General features: G+C 50.6%; 3 protein-coding genes and 1 long non-coding RNA gene across 14 annotated transcripts; 2 read left to right on the forward strand and 2 right to left on the reverse strand.

Moving 5' to 3' along the window:
• Positions 1-393: 393 nt before the first annotated feature.
• LOC9631668 (pentatricopeptide repeat-containing protein At4g02750) lies at positions 394-4,305 on the forward strand. Of its 8 annotated transcripts, none has more exons than XM_024672301.1 (9): positions 394-1,906; positions 2,095-2,191; positions 2,324-2,392; positions 2,459-2,624; positions 2,679-3,138; positions 3,198-3,627; positions 3,695-3,846; positions 3,915-4,152; positions 4,209-4,305. In XM_024672301.1, exon 1 carries the CDS (start codon positions 408-410, stop codon positions 1,899-1,901), a length of 1,494 nt encoding a protein of 497 aa, XP_024528069.1. In that variant the 5' UTR covers positions 394-407; the 3' UTR covers positions 1,902-1,906; positions 2,095-2,191; positions 2,324-2,392; positions 2,459-2,624; positions 2,679-3,138; positions 3,198-3,627; positions 3,695-3,846; positions 3,915-4,152; positions 4,209-4,305. The 8 variants fall into 8 exon arrangements, with proteins under 8 accessions (XP_024528069.1, XP_024528068.1, XP_024528062.1 ...); XM_024672300.1 differs by having other exon boundaries at positions 4,218-4,305; XM_024672294.1 differs by having other exon boundaries at positions 3,915-4,305.
• Positions 4,306-6,965: 2,660 nt separating this feature from the next.
• Positions 6,966-10,363, forward strand: LOC9634707 (WRKY transcription factor WRKY24). 2 transcript variants are annotated; one of them, XR_002992021.1, is made up of 4 exons: positions 6,966-8,812; positions 9,196-9,339; positions 9,405-10,132; positions 10,243-10,363. XR_002992021.1 is itself a non-coding variant. In XM_002966803.2 (3 exons), the coding sequence occupies exons 1-3, from the start codon at positions 7,869-7,871 to the stop codon at positions 9,949-9,951; spliced, it is 1,635 nt and encodes a 544-aa protein (XP_002966849.2). In that variant the 5' UTR covers positions 6,966-7,868; the 3' UTR covers positions 9,952-10,363. The 2 variants fall into 2 exon arrangements, 1 of the variants encoding a protein (XP_002966849.2); XM_002966803.2 differs by having other exon boundaries at positions 9,405-10,363.
• On the reverse strand, positions 9,042-10,744 carry LOC112345374. Of its 2 annotated transcripts, XR_002992023.1 has the most exons (5): positions 10,625-10,744; positions 10,524-10,573; positions 9,967-10,461; positions 9,514-9,912; positions 9,042-9,461 (listed from the first exon to the last, which is right to left on the reverse strand). It is a non-coding gene; the product is annotated as an uncharacterized LOC112345374 (long non-coding RNA). The 2 variants fall into 2 exon arrangements; XR_002992022.1 differs by having other exon boundaries at positions 10,524-10,744.
• Positions 10,745-10,806: 62 nt separating this feature from the next.
• LOC9634708 lies at positions 10,807-12,359 on the reverse strand. Of its 2 annotated transcripts, XM_002967168.2 has the most exons (5): positions 12,260-12,359; positions 12,101-12,210; positions 11,185-12,019; positions 11,049-11,127; positions 10,807-10,968 (listed from the first exon to the last, which is right to left on the reverse strand). In XM_002967168.2, exons 1-3 carry the CDS (start codon positions 12,346-12,348, stop codon positions 11,190-11,192), a joined length of 1,029 nt encoding a protein of 342 aa, XP_002967214.2. In that variant the 5' UTR covers positions 12,349-12,359; the 3' UTR covers positions 10,807-10,968; positions 11,049-11,127; positions 11,185-11,189. The 2 variants fall into 2 exon arrangements, with proteins under 2 accessions (XP_002967214.2, XP_024527758.1); XM_024671990.1 differs by having other exon boundaries at positions 11,049-12,019.
• Positions 12,360-12,632: the final 273 nt, after the last annotated feature.

A 12,632-nucleotide genomic window follows, 5' to 3' on the forward strand; every position in this document is an offset into this window, starting at 1 on the left:
AGAAGAAGAGGGCGATCTTATGTGGTGTAATGTATCAATGGAGAAGAATTGGGTTCCAATCGAGGATGAGCTTCTGGGCGGTGGGAAAATCAAGGACCTTTTGGTGGTGCATGGTGATCTTTTCGCAGTTTCTAGAGAAGCTCTTGATCAGGCTCCATTCTTCAAAGAATGGGTCATATGGAAGGGGAAAATCCATCACTCCAGCTCCAGGAATTACGTAGAGTGGAAAAGAATGTATGGATTGCCGGTTGGATCCAGGAGAATTTTGGATCAGCCTCCAACCAAGACACTTCTATGCTACACTTACATGACTTGAAATATAAAGAAACCCCCTGTTTTTAGGGTTCTACATTTGAAATCAAGAACCCTAATAACAGGGGCCCTGTTTTTAAGGGTTCTTGGGAAGAATGCCGCCAATTCCGGATCTTCTAGATCAGCGCGAGTGTTTGCAGCTCATCCAATCCGCGAGAAGCCTCCACTCCATCAAGCAAATCCACGCTAGCATCCGCCATCTGCTCCCGGCGAACGTGAAGATCGCCAACATGCTCCTCCAGCGCTACGCCAAATGTGGCAGCATCGAGCTCGCGCGCGCCGTCTTCGACGAGATCGCGCCCAAGAACTGCTTCTCCTGGGCGATCATGCTGTCCGCGTACGCGCAGGCGGGCGATCTGGAGCACGCCAAGCGGATCTTCGACGCGATGCCCGAGCAGGATCTAGTCATCGCCACGACGATGCTGGATCTGTACGCGCGCACCGGCAATCTCGCGCAGGCAAAGGCGCTGTTCGATCGAGGAATGCCGTGGCGGGATCTCGTGTCCTGGAACGCTGTTCTTGCGGCCTACTCGCAGCGCGGCCTCTTGACCGAGGCGAAAGCCCTCTTCGATCGCACGCCCGAGAGAGACCTCATCACCTGGACTGCGATGTTATCGGCCTACACACAAAACAGCAATCTCGGCAATGCGAAGCTCGTCTTCGATGAGATGCGCGAGAGGGACGCGATCGCGTGGAACGCGATGCTCCACGCGTATGCCCAGGCCGGGCATCTCGAGCACGCCAAGCACATCTTCGATTCCATGCCCGAGCGATCGGTAGCGTCGTGGAACTCGATGATCACTGCGTTCGCGCAGAACGATCACCTCGCAGAGGCCAAGGCGGTGTTTGATGCGATGGAGCAAAGGGATACCATCTCCTGGACTTCGATGCTCACGGCATTTGCCCAAAGCGGGCATTTGCGCGACGCGAAAGAGATGTTTGACAAGATCAAGGATCCCGATCTCGTCGCCTGGAACGCGATGCTCAGCGCGTACGCGCAGAATGGCTGCCTCGACCGCGCGCTAGAGATGTTTCACACGATCGAGAGAGGGGATTCCATCGCCTGGAACGCGATGCTCTCGGCGTATGCGCAGAACGGGCGACTCTACGAGGCGCTCGCGCTCTTCTGCTCGCTGCCGGAGAGGAACGTCTCGTCCTGGAACGCGATTCTCACGGGCTACGCTTCCAACGGGCTCTGGCGCGAGGCCATCGATCTCTTCCAGGCGATGAAGGCGGTGGAGATGCCCAACGAGATATCGTTTGTGTGCGTGATCATCGCCGCGAGCCGTCTGGGCGACGTGGATTGCGGCTTGGGCGCTTTCGTTTCGATGCGGCTGGACTACTGCGCGAAGGCGACCAAGCAGCACTACTGCTGCGTGGTGGACTTGCTGGGACGAGCCGGATACGTGAGGGAGGCCGAGGAGCTGTTGCAAACCATGCCTTTCGTGCCGGAGCCTCTCGACTGGACGTGCCTGCTCGCGTCTTGCTCCACGCACCGCGATGGCGAGCGCGGGTCCAGAGCCTCCAACCGGATTGTCGACTTGAATCCGAGGAAAGGTGCCGCCTATGTCTTGCTCGCAAGCATCTAAGAGTGGTAAGTTCTTCCGCTTTCTCATCTCCCTTCTTTCTTCGTCATTCATTTCGCTTTGGTTTTCATTTCCTTTTGTTCTTCGCCATTGGCCTTTCGTTCTTTCGCTTTGTTTTACGTTTGATTTGGTATGTTCTTTCTCTTTGTTTTTACCTTCCGTTTCTAATTCTCCTTCTTTTTTTTGGATTCTGTAGTGGGAGACAGTGGCAGCGACAATTCTGTTTTTTATCCATGACTGAGTTATCCTCTTCTACACAATCTTAAGTTCTTCCCGTTTTTTCACGTCTCGCGGTAAGGCCTCTGTTCTTTCTTGTTTCTGGTGGAAACTGTTTCGTTTTTGTTTCTGCATTCCTGTTTCGAGTCGGACATGCTAGTTCACTTTGTTTTCCTCAGATATTGACAGTGATTTTTTTTTCTTTCCAGGGACGCGGCTAAGGAGCTAACGCGTCCACGCTCTTCTTCTTAAGTTTTGTGGGGGCCAACCAGCGTAAGGTCTGTCATCAAGAGTGGACTGGCCGAGAAGCCATTAACTTTGTTTTCTTTTTCTTCCTTTTTTAGTGCCGCCATTGCACCAATCGGTGATCGTGTTTCCATGCTACACGCTCTACTTGCTCCAAAGCCCGACTATAAACTACACATGCTTCATTGAATCCAATGCTGCTGCTGTGATGCTGTGATGCTGTGATGCTGTGATGTGCCGAGAGGCTATCGATTTATAAGCCAGGTACCCAGCTTGACTCGTTTTCTATGCCAGATATCTAACTTCTAGCGACTCAAGGACACAGTCCAGTGGGAGGAGCTCGATACCAGAAGGAAAACTTCTTCTGGCTTTAGAAAATACGAGGAGCAGGACAATGTGTGTGAAGTAAAGGTGACACTTGACCATCCTGTCGGAGCTCAGTTTTCCAGGGAGCACTGCTTGCCTTGCTTGCGTGCGCTTTGCTTGCTTGCTTGCTTTGCATCCATTGATTCCTTGTGCTTTTCTACTTGAAATATTCATCGCTTCTAACTGGCCATCCCGAGGATATATGTGTGGAACAGGGAAAGCTCAAGGGAAATCGCGAAAGGAAGAATCGGAAGGCCTCGAGAGCGGAGCCTGGCATGAATGGTGGTGGCTGGAACAGAGGGGATTTGGATGAGAGATGCCTTGGTACCATTAAAGAAAAGGGGGAGAAATGCTAAGCCGGAGGAGAAGTATCAAACCAAACAAACAAGGAACAGGCTCCAAGCACGTCGAGGTTAGTGGGAGGCAAGCTGATTAATTCTGCTACTCATGCATGCGGCCGCTGTCTGCCAGGACTCGGACCAAAGCGTCGCGGATTTTAATCGACAAAAAAAAAGAGTAAAGGAGCAGTCTTGATGCCCAAGTTCGTCCCCTGCGTGGTCTATCTTTGTCGGACGAAGCCACTTGCAGGAACTCCATGGAGGTAAGAATCAGCTGAGAGAAAAGAGAGAGAGAGAGAGGAAAAAAAAACCGAAAAAAACAGGAAAAAAAGAGAGGGAAAAAAAAAAGATGGAGATATAAGTATCCTTGAGAAGTGTGCGCGAACTTTTCTAGAGGAGGAGCACCACTGAGGCAGTGGGGGCCAAACTCTACAGTTGTGGAAGATCACTTTCATCGCCATTTTAGTACTTTGGAGGAGATTCTCTCGCTCGGAGTGGCAAACAACAGTGTTCTTGCCGCTGGTTACTGATTCTCTGGTCTCTCGTAAGTAATCCGGTCTCTCGTAAGTAATCCACTTGCTTTTTTTCTTTTTCCTTGGGACAATTCACTGATTTAAGTGGCACTTGCAGTTTGGTTCGTTTGTTGCTCGTCCCTTTCAATCGGATTTTTAAGCAGGCCGCCGAGCGAATGAAAGCGAGCTTTACGGGTCACTCTCGATTCATTTCTCACTGATCACGAGTGGGAGAAGAGTTAGGCTGGGATCCCCCATTCCTGGTTTCTGGTAAGCAATCTCTCCATAGTTTTCTCTTTTCCTTTCTTTCCTTTCTTCCTCTAACCTCTCTGTTCCAGGCTTGGCTTGGTTGTTTCCATTCGCTCCTTGTTTGATTCGAGCCAGCGACAAGTAAGATCGATCTTTCTTTTTAGTTTCTTTCTTGTGAACACAAGAAGAACAAGGCTGGCGATTTTTCTAAGCAAATCCTTTTTGGACCACCACCAATCTGCACGACGTTTAAAATAATTCGCGCTGTCTGTGCGCGTGGAACACGAACACTCGCGAATGGCGGCATGTATACGCCTCCTTTAAAAGGTGCTTAATCCGGTTTAGGCATTTTGTTAATGGGATCTCCACCTGTTTGTTTCTAGTGACATCAGGGTGATGCGTTAATTTTTGCTGATCTGCCAACTTTGATGTGGTAATTTTTCACCCCATCACACTATGCAAGAAAATCTCCTTACCTTACCATTGTTCGTTCCATAAATCCAAAGATTTCAGCTCATGTCTATAGTGTCTTGTCAATCTAAGGAAATCACTTCTTGTTTACTACGTTTCTAACATTTATTTATTTCACCATTGAAGGTATGAACTTCACCACGAGGTGAAATAAAAAATGCCGCTTACACAGCAGTAAAAGCCAGAGTAAACAAAGGCCCAGAAGGGTTGACTCTTCTGGAGAAGTTTGAACAAGCCCACCATTCATAGGAATTCATTCTCGGGCCACCATTCAAATCGCAAATTCAAGACGGTCTGGCCTGTCACTGGGACACTGTAGTGAAACCACGATCCCTTCATATGCATATAAAAGCTTTGACCAGCTGCAATTCTCCACCCCCATTTTAATTTTTTTCAAGGCTTCCATGTAAAACCCCTTTGACCTGGCTTGCAAGTGGCCATTGGGGCATTTTGCCAAGGCACACATCTTTTTGGCTCCTTGCATGTTATAAAAGTGGGCAGGGACAAAAAGCAAGGGGAAACTTTGAAAGGAAAAAAGCCTCCAGAAAAGCAAGAGGAAGTGGGGTATTTGCTGTTGTCACTCACTCACACTTTGGGGCTTTCTCTTCTCCTCTAAAGAAAGAGGGAGTGGTGCATTTGGAGCAACTTCTTTTGGATCAAACAGCCGGCTAGCAAAGTATCATTCAAGTTCTACCCAGTCCCCACAGAGAGAGGGTGAATTTGTTGCAGATTGATAGCCTCCTGCAATAATTTACAACAACAACAATACTGTGCATGCATGCTGCAATGCAATTGCCCAGTTGCAAATTGTTACATGCATGTCCACATCTACTTTTATTAGTTCCTCACCAAACTTTGCTCGCCACCTTTTCCTCTTTTTTCCTTTAATTTTCTTATGTAACTAGCTAGTTACCAGAAACCTGCCTGATGCTGGCTCTAGTTTGCGTGATGCTGTGCTTAGCTCAGCACGTATCAACTCCAAGTTACTTTGCTGGCAAAATGCCAGGCTTTGGTAAATGCTCCCCGTCACACCACCCGTCACGCTTTCGAGAGTTAACAATCAGGCAAAAGCGGATCAGCCAGCTGACTGATCTCTGCTGATGGTGTCCGAAACTCGCTGCTGGCGAAATGGTGGTGGGGAATATCCCCCTGGGTCAGGGAAATTCGGGTTGGTCTCGCAGAATGCTGTACAACTTGCAAACCGGTGACGTATGGTGTATCCTGTTTATCTCTCACGTGTATGGTGTTCTTGGAAAGTATACGTAGATGAGTATTTGATTGAAGACTGATCTCCTTCCTCTGATGATGATGGTGTGTGTGATAGATGACAGGCGATTGATTTGGGAGTCATCGACTCGCTCGGTGGCGAAGGCGAAGATGATCTCATTGCCGTGTTACACTGTTCCATGCCTGATGACCTCATCGCCCAAAAGCGGTGTTGGTTCTGTGATCTCGGGGAGAGATTCTTTAAAGGTTCAGAAAAGGTGGCGGGGCTAGAACATTAGGTTTCTTTTCCTGATCATGTGTGCTCACGGGATTGAGATCCGTACTGGGGAATACTGCCGTGTTGGGCTCTTACACAATTCTATACAAAAAAAAAATGAAGTTAAAAAACGGAAAACAAAAGGAAAAACAAACGGAAAAAAAAACAAGCAAGAAGTTTGACCCGCTCACGTTCAAAGTCTAGAAGGACATGAGATGAGAGCAACAAACAGACGTGGGGCACAAGTCTTGGCCGCGATGACCTCCCCGTAATCAGTCCCGCGGAGGCGTTTTTTGTGTAGGTGGGGCTGAGTTGGGTTGTTGCATCTCCATCCCCTTGCCTCCCTACTCGCCCATCTTTCACGGATGGACAGGAGATCCAAAAGCCCCTTCCGTACATACTGTGACAACTTTGGCGGTGGATGCCGTGTTTTCATGGCAAACGCACACACACGAGCTCGCAAGTTGACAAGCAAACAGTATTTTTCTCTCTTTTTTTTTTTTTTCCTCTTTGCTGGATCGGTAGATATCTTGGGTGGGAACCCTTGCTCCAATCTAGAACCTCTAAGAGAAAGCATCTCTTGCTAGATTCCGTTACTCCAGGACCACCACCCCGCTCTTTGTTATAAAGTGCGGGGTGTTTTAACGAAAGAAACTTCTCATTCCTGTGCGACTCTTTCTCGCCTTCTTCGGAGAAGCTCAGGGGAAGAGGTCCCAAAAGCGAGAGCTCTTCCAATGAAGAACCCCACAAAGGAGAGAGATATGGGCTCCACTCTAAGCTCTAAAGAATCACTCGCAATATGGCTGTACAATACAAACAAACACTCGAAAAGAAAGGATTGAAAGCTACATATGAGAGAGAAAGAGAGAGACACTAGACTACCGCCCTCTCGTGGATTCCCTTGCGAAATCCAAATCTAAGCCACACAAAAATCTATAGCAAGCAAAGGGAAGTTCATTCCAAAGTTGTCTCGCGAGATCACACTTGTTTCATGAGCTTCCCCGCCCAGCTCCATCTTGTTGATGGTCACCGTCCACAATCATCACTCCAATCTTGTCACACGGCAAAAGGTTCCCATTATAAACCGTCTCCAAAAAACCATGAACTTCCGTACAATGCCGTATGACACGGCCCCTTCATATAAGTAACCCACCCCCATACGAAACCCACGCGGTGTTTACTTTTCTTCCGTGAATCTCTTCCATCGCCTCCATCGCCTCTTCTTCTTCATCATCCTCTCCTCATTCGACTCTCTCTCTCACATTTTTTTTTTACTTTTTTTCTTTTGCTTCCATGGTCTTGTAGACCGTGGTTTTTGGAATCGATCAGGAAGTTTGTTTGGCCACAGGTCTCCATCCCGGAGCGTATAAAACTCAAGTTGGAGATCCATACAGCACTGTCCAAATCCTGAATGGGATTTCTGGTGACACGTACAGACGATCCTACTCGTCGTCGCTCCTTTGCTGCGGCTGCTGCTTCTTCTGTTTCATTCGAATTGCAATCGCGGGGATTCGTCTCACAGGCTATAAAGGAGTTTGCTTCCTCCTCTTCTTTGAATTTTCTTTAGCTTCTTCTCTCTCTTTTTTCTTCTTCTTCTCGTGGAGGGGGCTGTGATTGTGAAGCGAGCGGGGAAGCAATTGGCCATTTAATGGGCATTCGAAAGACCCGGGCAAGGCATCACAGCTCTGGGACAGAGACACAGGAAAGAGAAGAGAGAGAGCGAGCGAGTTAGAAAAGAGCTTAAATGGAGAAATATCATCATAGCTGGGATGGAGCTTCTTCTTGATTATTAGCTCGTCAAAAAAAGAAAGGAGAGAGAGAGAGAGAGGGAGGAGAGAGAGGACTCAAGCAAGCAAGGAAGAAGAAGAAGAAGAAGAAGAAGAAGAAGAAGAAGTAGCAGATCTTTTCTTCAAATTCGGATATCTCTCGTGATCTAGAGTCGAAATTCTGGATTTTTCTGGGAAGGGGGAGCTGTGGCAGCTTCTCCAGACAGATGTTTCAGGAGTGCCATGAGAAGAAGAGGAGCATACAACGGTGTGAAAATGTGGAGCAAGCTGGAACATCTTCCAAGTGACAAGAGAAAAGTCTTATGGAGAGGAGGCTGATCAAGAGTGCCAAGGAGGAGGAGCAGCAGCAGCAAGAGGAGCTCGAGAGAATTCTCCAAACCCTAGGCGGAGCTACAGAAGCTTCTTCATCTCCATCGCGGTCTACAGCAACAGCGCTGATAACTTCTTCTTTCTCTTCCAGTTCTTCCAGTTCTTCCAGTTCTCCCAGCTCTTCGTCGTCCTTGATCGCTAGCGGGATAGCTGCATCGGCCGCGCAGTCAGCAGCGCTGATGGACTCCACGGTTGCAGCAGCGGCTCCCTGGAGCTTCCACTTGGATCCCGCGATGGCGGCCATGGTGGACTCGGCGCAGCTTCTCTACAGTGGCGGCATCTCGGGCATCATGGCCGGCAGCTCCACTGTTCCAGGCAGTAGCAGTAGTGGCGCTGCTGCCGCTGGGAGGCTCTACACCGACTGGAATTTGGCCGACTTTGACAACGCTGCTACTGCTGCTGCTCCTCGATCCGGAGTGGAAGCGTCGTGGTGGCAGCAAACTTTCCTCTCGCAGCAGCAGCAGCAGCAACAACAGCAGCACCACCACCATCGCCACCAAGAACACTTGGAACAAAGCTACAATCCCGCGGGATTTTTCTTGGACGACCCAGATGACGATCAAGTAGCGGCGCCGTCGAATCAACAGCAGCTGGATCTGGCGAGCGCTGGTCATGCTGCTGCTGCTGCTAGCGCTGGTGTTGCTGCTGCTGCTGCTAGTGGATCGATAGCGTCTGGAGGGTCAGGAGGAGGAGATCAGGCGATTGGAACTCCCACGTCCTTCACGTCCTCGTCGGGAGCCAGCGATGGCGACGAGGAGCACAAGGGAAATGTGGCATCGTCCGGAGGATCGCTCAAGCGCAAGGCCGGGTCTTCCGAGGACGCGGAGAAATCGTCGTCGCTGGAGCCGCAGCCGCAACAACAGGAAGGAAAGAAACCGTAAGAACTCTCGGCAAACTTTTCACCATTTCTTCTCTTCCACTGGGCTTTTGGTTTGTTCTTGCGGTTTCGTTGATTTCTTCCGTGCTTTCGTGCTTTCATGCTTCTTGGGCTTGCGAGGATTTGCATCGTTGTAACTGGGCTGCCATGAATTTCAGTGTTGGCGGACGCCATAGCCATCCATCTCTTACGTATGCCCGCCTCGGGCATACGTGAGTCTACACTGGCATTTTTCAGGGAAGATTTTCGTGCTTCCAAAGGCAATGATGAAAACATGGAGTTGTTTTTGTCCTGGGCATTTGTGCATTTGGATTTCATCCCTGACTGGAACTCTCATCTCACAGATCTCTCACCAAATTTTCCTGTCAATCGTTTGCTTCCAGAGCCAAGCCTCCAAAGAAAGGTCCCAAGCGAAACCGCGAGCCTCGCTACGCTCTCCAGACGCGCAGCGACGTGGATATCATGGACGATGGATTTCGGTGGCGAAAATACGGGCAAAAGGCCGTCAAGAACAGCCCCCATCCAAGGTACGTGAGCAAAAAACTGGATTTTTCTTCCGATCGATCACCAAGTTTTCTTTCTTCTCTCGCAGGAGCTACTACCGCTGCACCAACAGCAAGTGTCCAGTGAAGAAGCGAGTGGAGCGTTCCTGCGAGGACCCCGGAATTGTTATCACCACTTACGAAGGTACTCACACTCACCACAGTCCGGCGACGCTGAGGAGTTTGACGGAAGTTGGAGGCGGCGGAGGCGGAGGAGGTGCTGGAGCTGTGAATCCTTTCGGCAGCCAGCGCCCCGGATCGTTCACGCAGGCGCTGTACCAGACTATGCCTCACTTGCAAATGCAGCAGCAGCAGCAGCAGCAGCAATCGCTTCTCTCTGGCCTCGGAGCTAGAGGTGCCAGCTTCAATTTTCCATCGGCTCGAGCGCAAAGCCAGCAGCAGCAGCAGCAGCAGCAGCAATTCCTCCAGCAGCAAAGCCAGCTTCTCCAGCAGCAGCGGCAGCACCAGCGAAGCCAGCAGGATCAGCAACAGTTTCTACAGCAGCACCAACAGCAAAGCCGGCAAGTAGGCCAAAGCCAGACTTTCACGGACGAAGGCCTGCTAGAAGATATGGTTCCTCCTGGTATGCGGAAATGAAAATTGGAAACTTACCTCGATAGCAGGACCATCTCGAAGCAGCCAGGAGGTCGGTGTTTAAGTCTGGCCAAGCGAAGAAAGGTCCAGTTTTGCGCGTTCTACTGCAGCACCGAAAGGAGAAAAAGAAACGTACACATGAATTAGCAAATAACTTCCACGGCCCAGCGCATTTTGAGACAAGGTACCTGGTTCTGGGCCGCTACTAACACCTTCAGATGGAGCTCTTGTCACAAGGCACCATTTTTTTTTTGCTCGACGATCCAAGAGGCTTAAACATTTCCTCTCGCGCAGGCCTTTTCCGTTCCGATATAATTTGTTATATCAAGCCGCGGGGGGGAAGAGATGCTGCTTCGTAGTGTTACATTCATTCCATCTGTGTAGCTCGCAATAAAACTTTTGGTCACTTTCACCATATCTGAGCGTTGCAGCGGGGGGAGCACAGAGCCGCAGTAGCGAAATCCCACCAGATGGATCATCCCATCTCGGGCAGCAGCAGCAGCAGGAGCAGCACTGAAATACCATAAAGCATGTCAATAGCAGAGCTCGGCGATGGCATTAATGCAACAACGTACCAGTTTGGACGAGGACTGATCGCGTCAAAAAGCCTGCAAAAACCACATATCTGGAACTCCAGAACCAAATGATCACTGGAAATGTGTGCATAGCTAGCTACCTGGGGGAGTACATTCTTGTGTAAGTGCGCTTACACACACCGACACAAAGCCTTCGCGTACGAACCAGCTTCAAACGCTTCAACCGTCGAGATCACCGGATCAAACCAGGACCACGCGGCTGGCCGCTGGAGCGATCATATAATAATACCCGGGTGGCTCGAATCGCGAGAGAGCGAGCGGAGACTCAGCAGTAGCAGTCGGATTGAAAAGTAGAGAAATCCATTAAAAAGGAAAGAGCGAGAGAGGGGAAGAGCCAATGTAGTAAACCTCGCAGCGGATGTGTGTCGTGCTGGTGTGGCCACGCTCCATCTTCAGTGAGGGCTGACATAGTTCGCGAATCGATCTGGTCAAAAACGAGAACGATTCACCCGGTCAGATGGCACGAACAGGAAAATTCTTTCTTTTCTAGCAAGCAACACCTACCAGTCTACTGGTTGACAAGCCTTCGTCAAGAACGCAAGAAGCGACACTTAAGGTGGGCTAACATAGCTGACAATGCGTCCTGCTTTTGTTTACACCTCCAAGTTAGCCCCAGAAATCCAGCCAAACCAGATCTTACGCTCGTCAGTATGGCTGCCGGTGCTTCCTGTGGAAACGATGATACTGCTTCCGTTTCCTCTCGATCCCGCTTAGCTCCCGCTTCTCAATTTCCACCACCTTGATCGGGCTCAGCTTGAACGTCCCGTTTCTAAGCTTGGCTTGAGTGTTGTGGAACCAGTCCATATTCACGTTGTCCAGAGGAACTTTCGATGGATCGCCACCTGGACCCGCCTTGACTCTCCTGTACGCCTCCAGTAGAACGTCTATGTCCGACACCACCTCCATCAAGCTCCGGTACCTCCCATCCGGATCCGGTGCTAGCATGGACAGCTTCTGATGAACTTTCTTGCAGTGCTCGTCCTGGACTAACGATCTAGAGTCGTACTCCTTCTTCATCGCTCTGAGATAAGCGCCGGCTTCCTTACGAACCCGCCCAGCTTCCCCCTGCTGCTGCCTAAACTTCTCCTCGGCCTTCTTCACTGCGTCCTCCGGAACATTGGGAAGAACACGCGCGAGTTCTTCCATCAATCTATCCGAGACCGAAGGCTGCTCCACCTCTTTACTTTCTTCCGTATCCTTCTCGCTCAGTTCACTGCTAGGTGTTTCATCCATCCCCTCGTTCTCGCCCCAGAGATCGTTGTCGTTGAGAAACGTATCACCCTCCTCAAACTCCGACCCCTGGTCTGAGTCGCCACCACCACCACCCTCTCCTTCGTCGTGGCTCCACATCGACTCACTCTCACTATAGCTCCCTTCTCCATCGCTCATATCGGACAATTGCTCGCGCTCGTCGAAGAAGGACTTCTCATTCTTGTCACTAGAGCTAGACTCGGTGGAGCAGGACCTCCGAGCACCTGGAATGAGTAAGAACGGCTCTCAAACAACCGACTGGCAGGCAAGCATTCAAGCGGCGGAACGAGCGGAGAGAGCCTGACCTTCGAAACGTAGAAATCCGCCGCTCGAGAGCCCGGAAACCAGCCGCGATGACGCCAGAGTGCTGTGAAACGGCCGCATTGACTCCAGCGCCGCGATTTCACGAGGAATCCTATGTGTGTCGAAGTACGTGAGCAGGCAACGGCGCCGGGAGATCATACCTGAGGCATCGCGGCCGCTGGAAGGCCGATTGCCGCGGCGGCGCGCGCATTGTCGCGATCAGGCGCCTCGCTATTCCCCTGCTCGCCATGAGAAGCCCCAAGCCCTAAACCCTTGTGAGCTAATGACATGGCAAATCAGCCCTAAAATATGATGACGTGTCTGCCAAGCGGGCGGATAATGTTTTAGGGTTTTAGGCGCGAGGGAATGGCTACAATATCCGGGAATGCGGCATCCATGGCGCTCGCGCGCCGCCTTGTCTCTCCTCCCCAGGCGCTGCGTTCCTCCTCGTCGCTCTCCAAGTCAAATCTGGCTGCGAAATCATCGCCTTGCGTGATTCTCCGGGCAAATGCCGCTGCCGCCAATGCCGAAGGC

Source organism: Selaginella moellendorffii, unplaced genomic scaffold (genome assembly GCF_000143415.4).
Source record: "Selaginella moellendorffii unplaced genomic scaffold, v1.0 SELMOscaffold_8, whole genome shotgun sequence".
Classification (NCBI taxonomy): domain Eukaryota; kingdom Viridiplantae; phylum Streptophyta; class Lycopodiopsida; order Selaginellales; family Selaginellaceae; genus Selaginella; species Selaginella moellendorffii.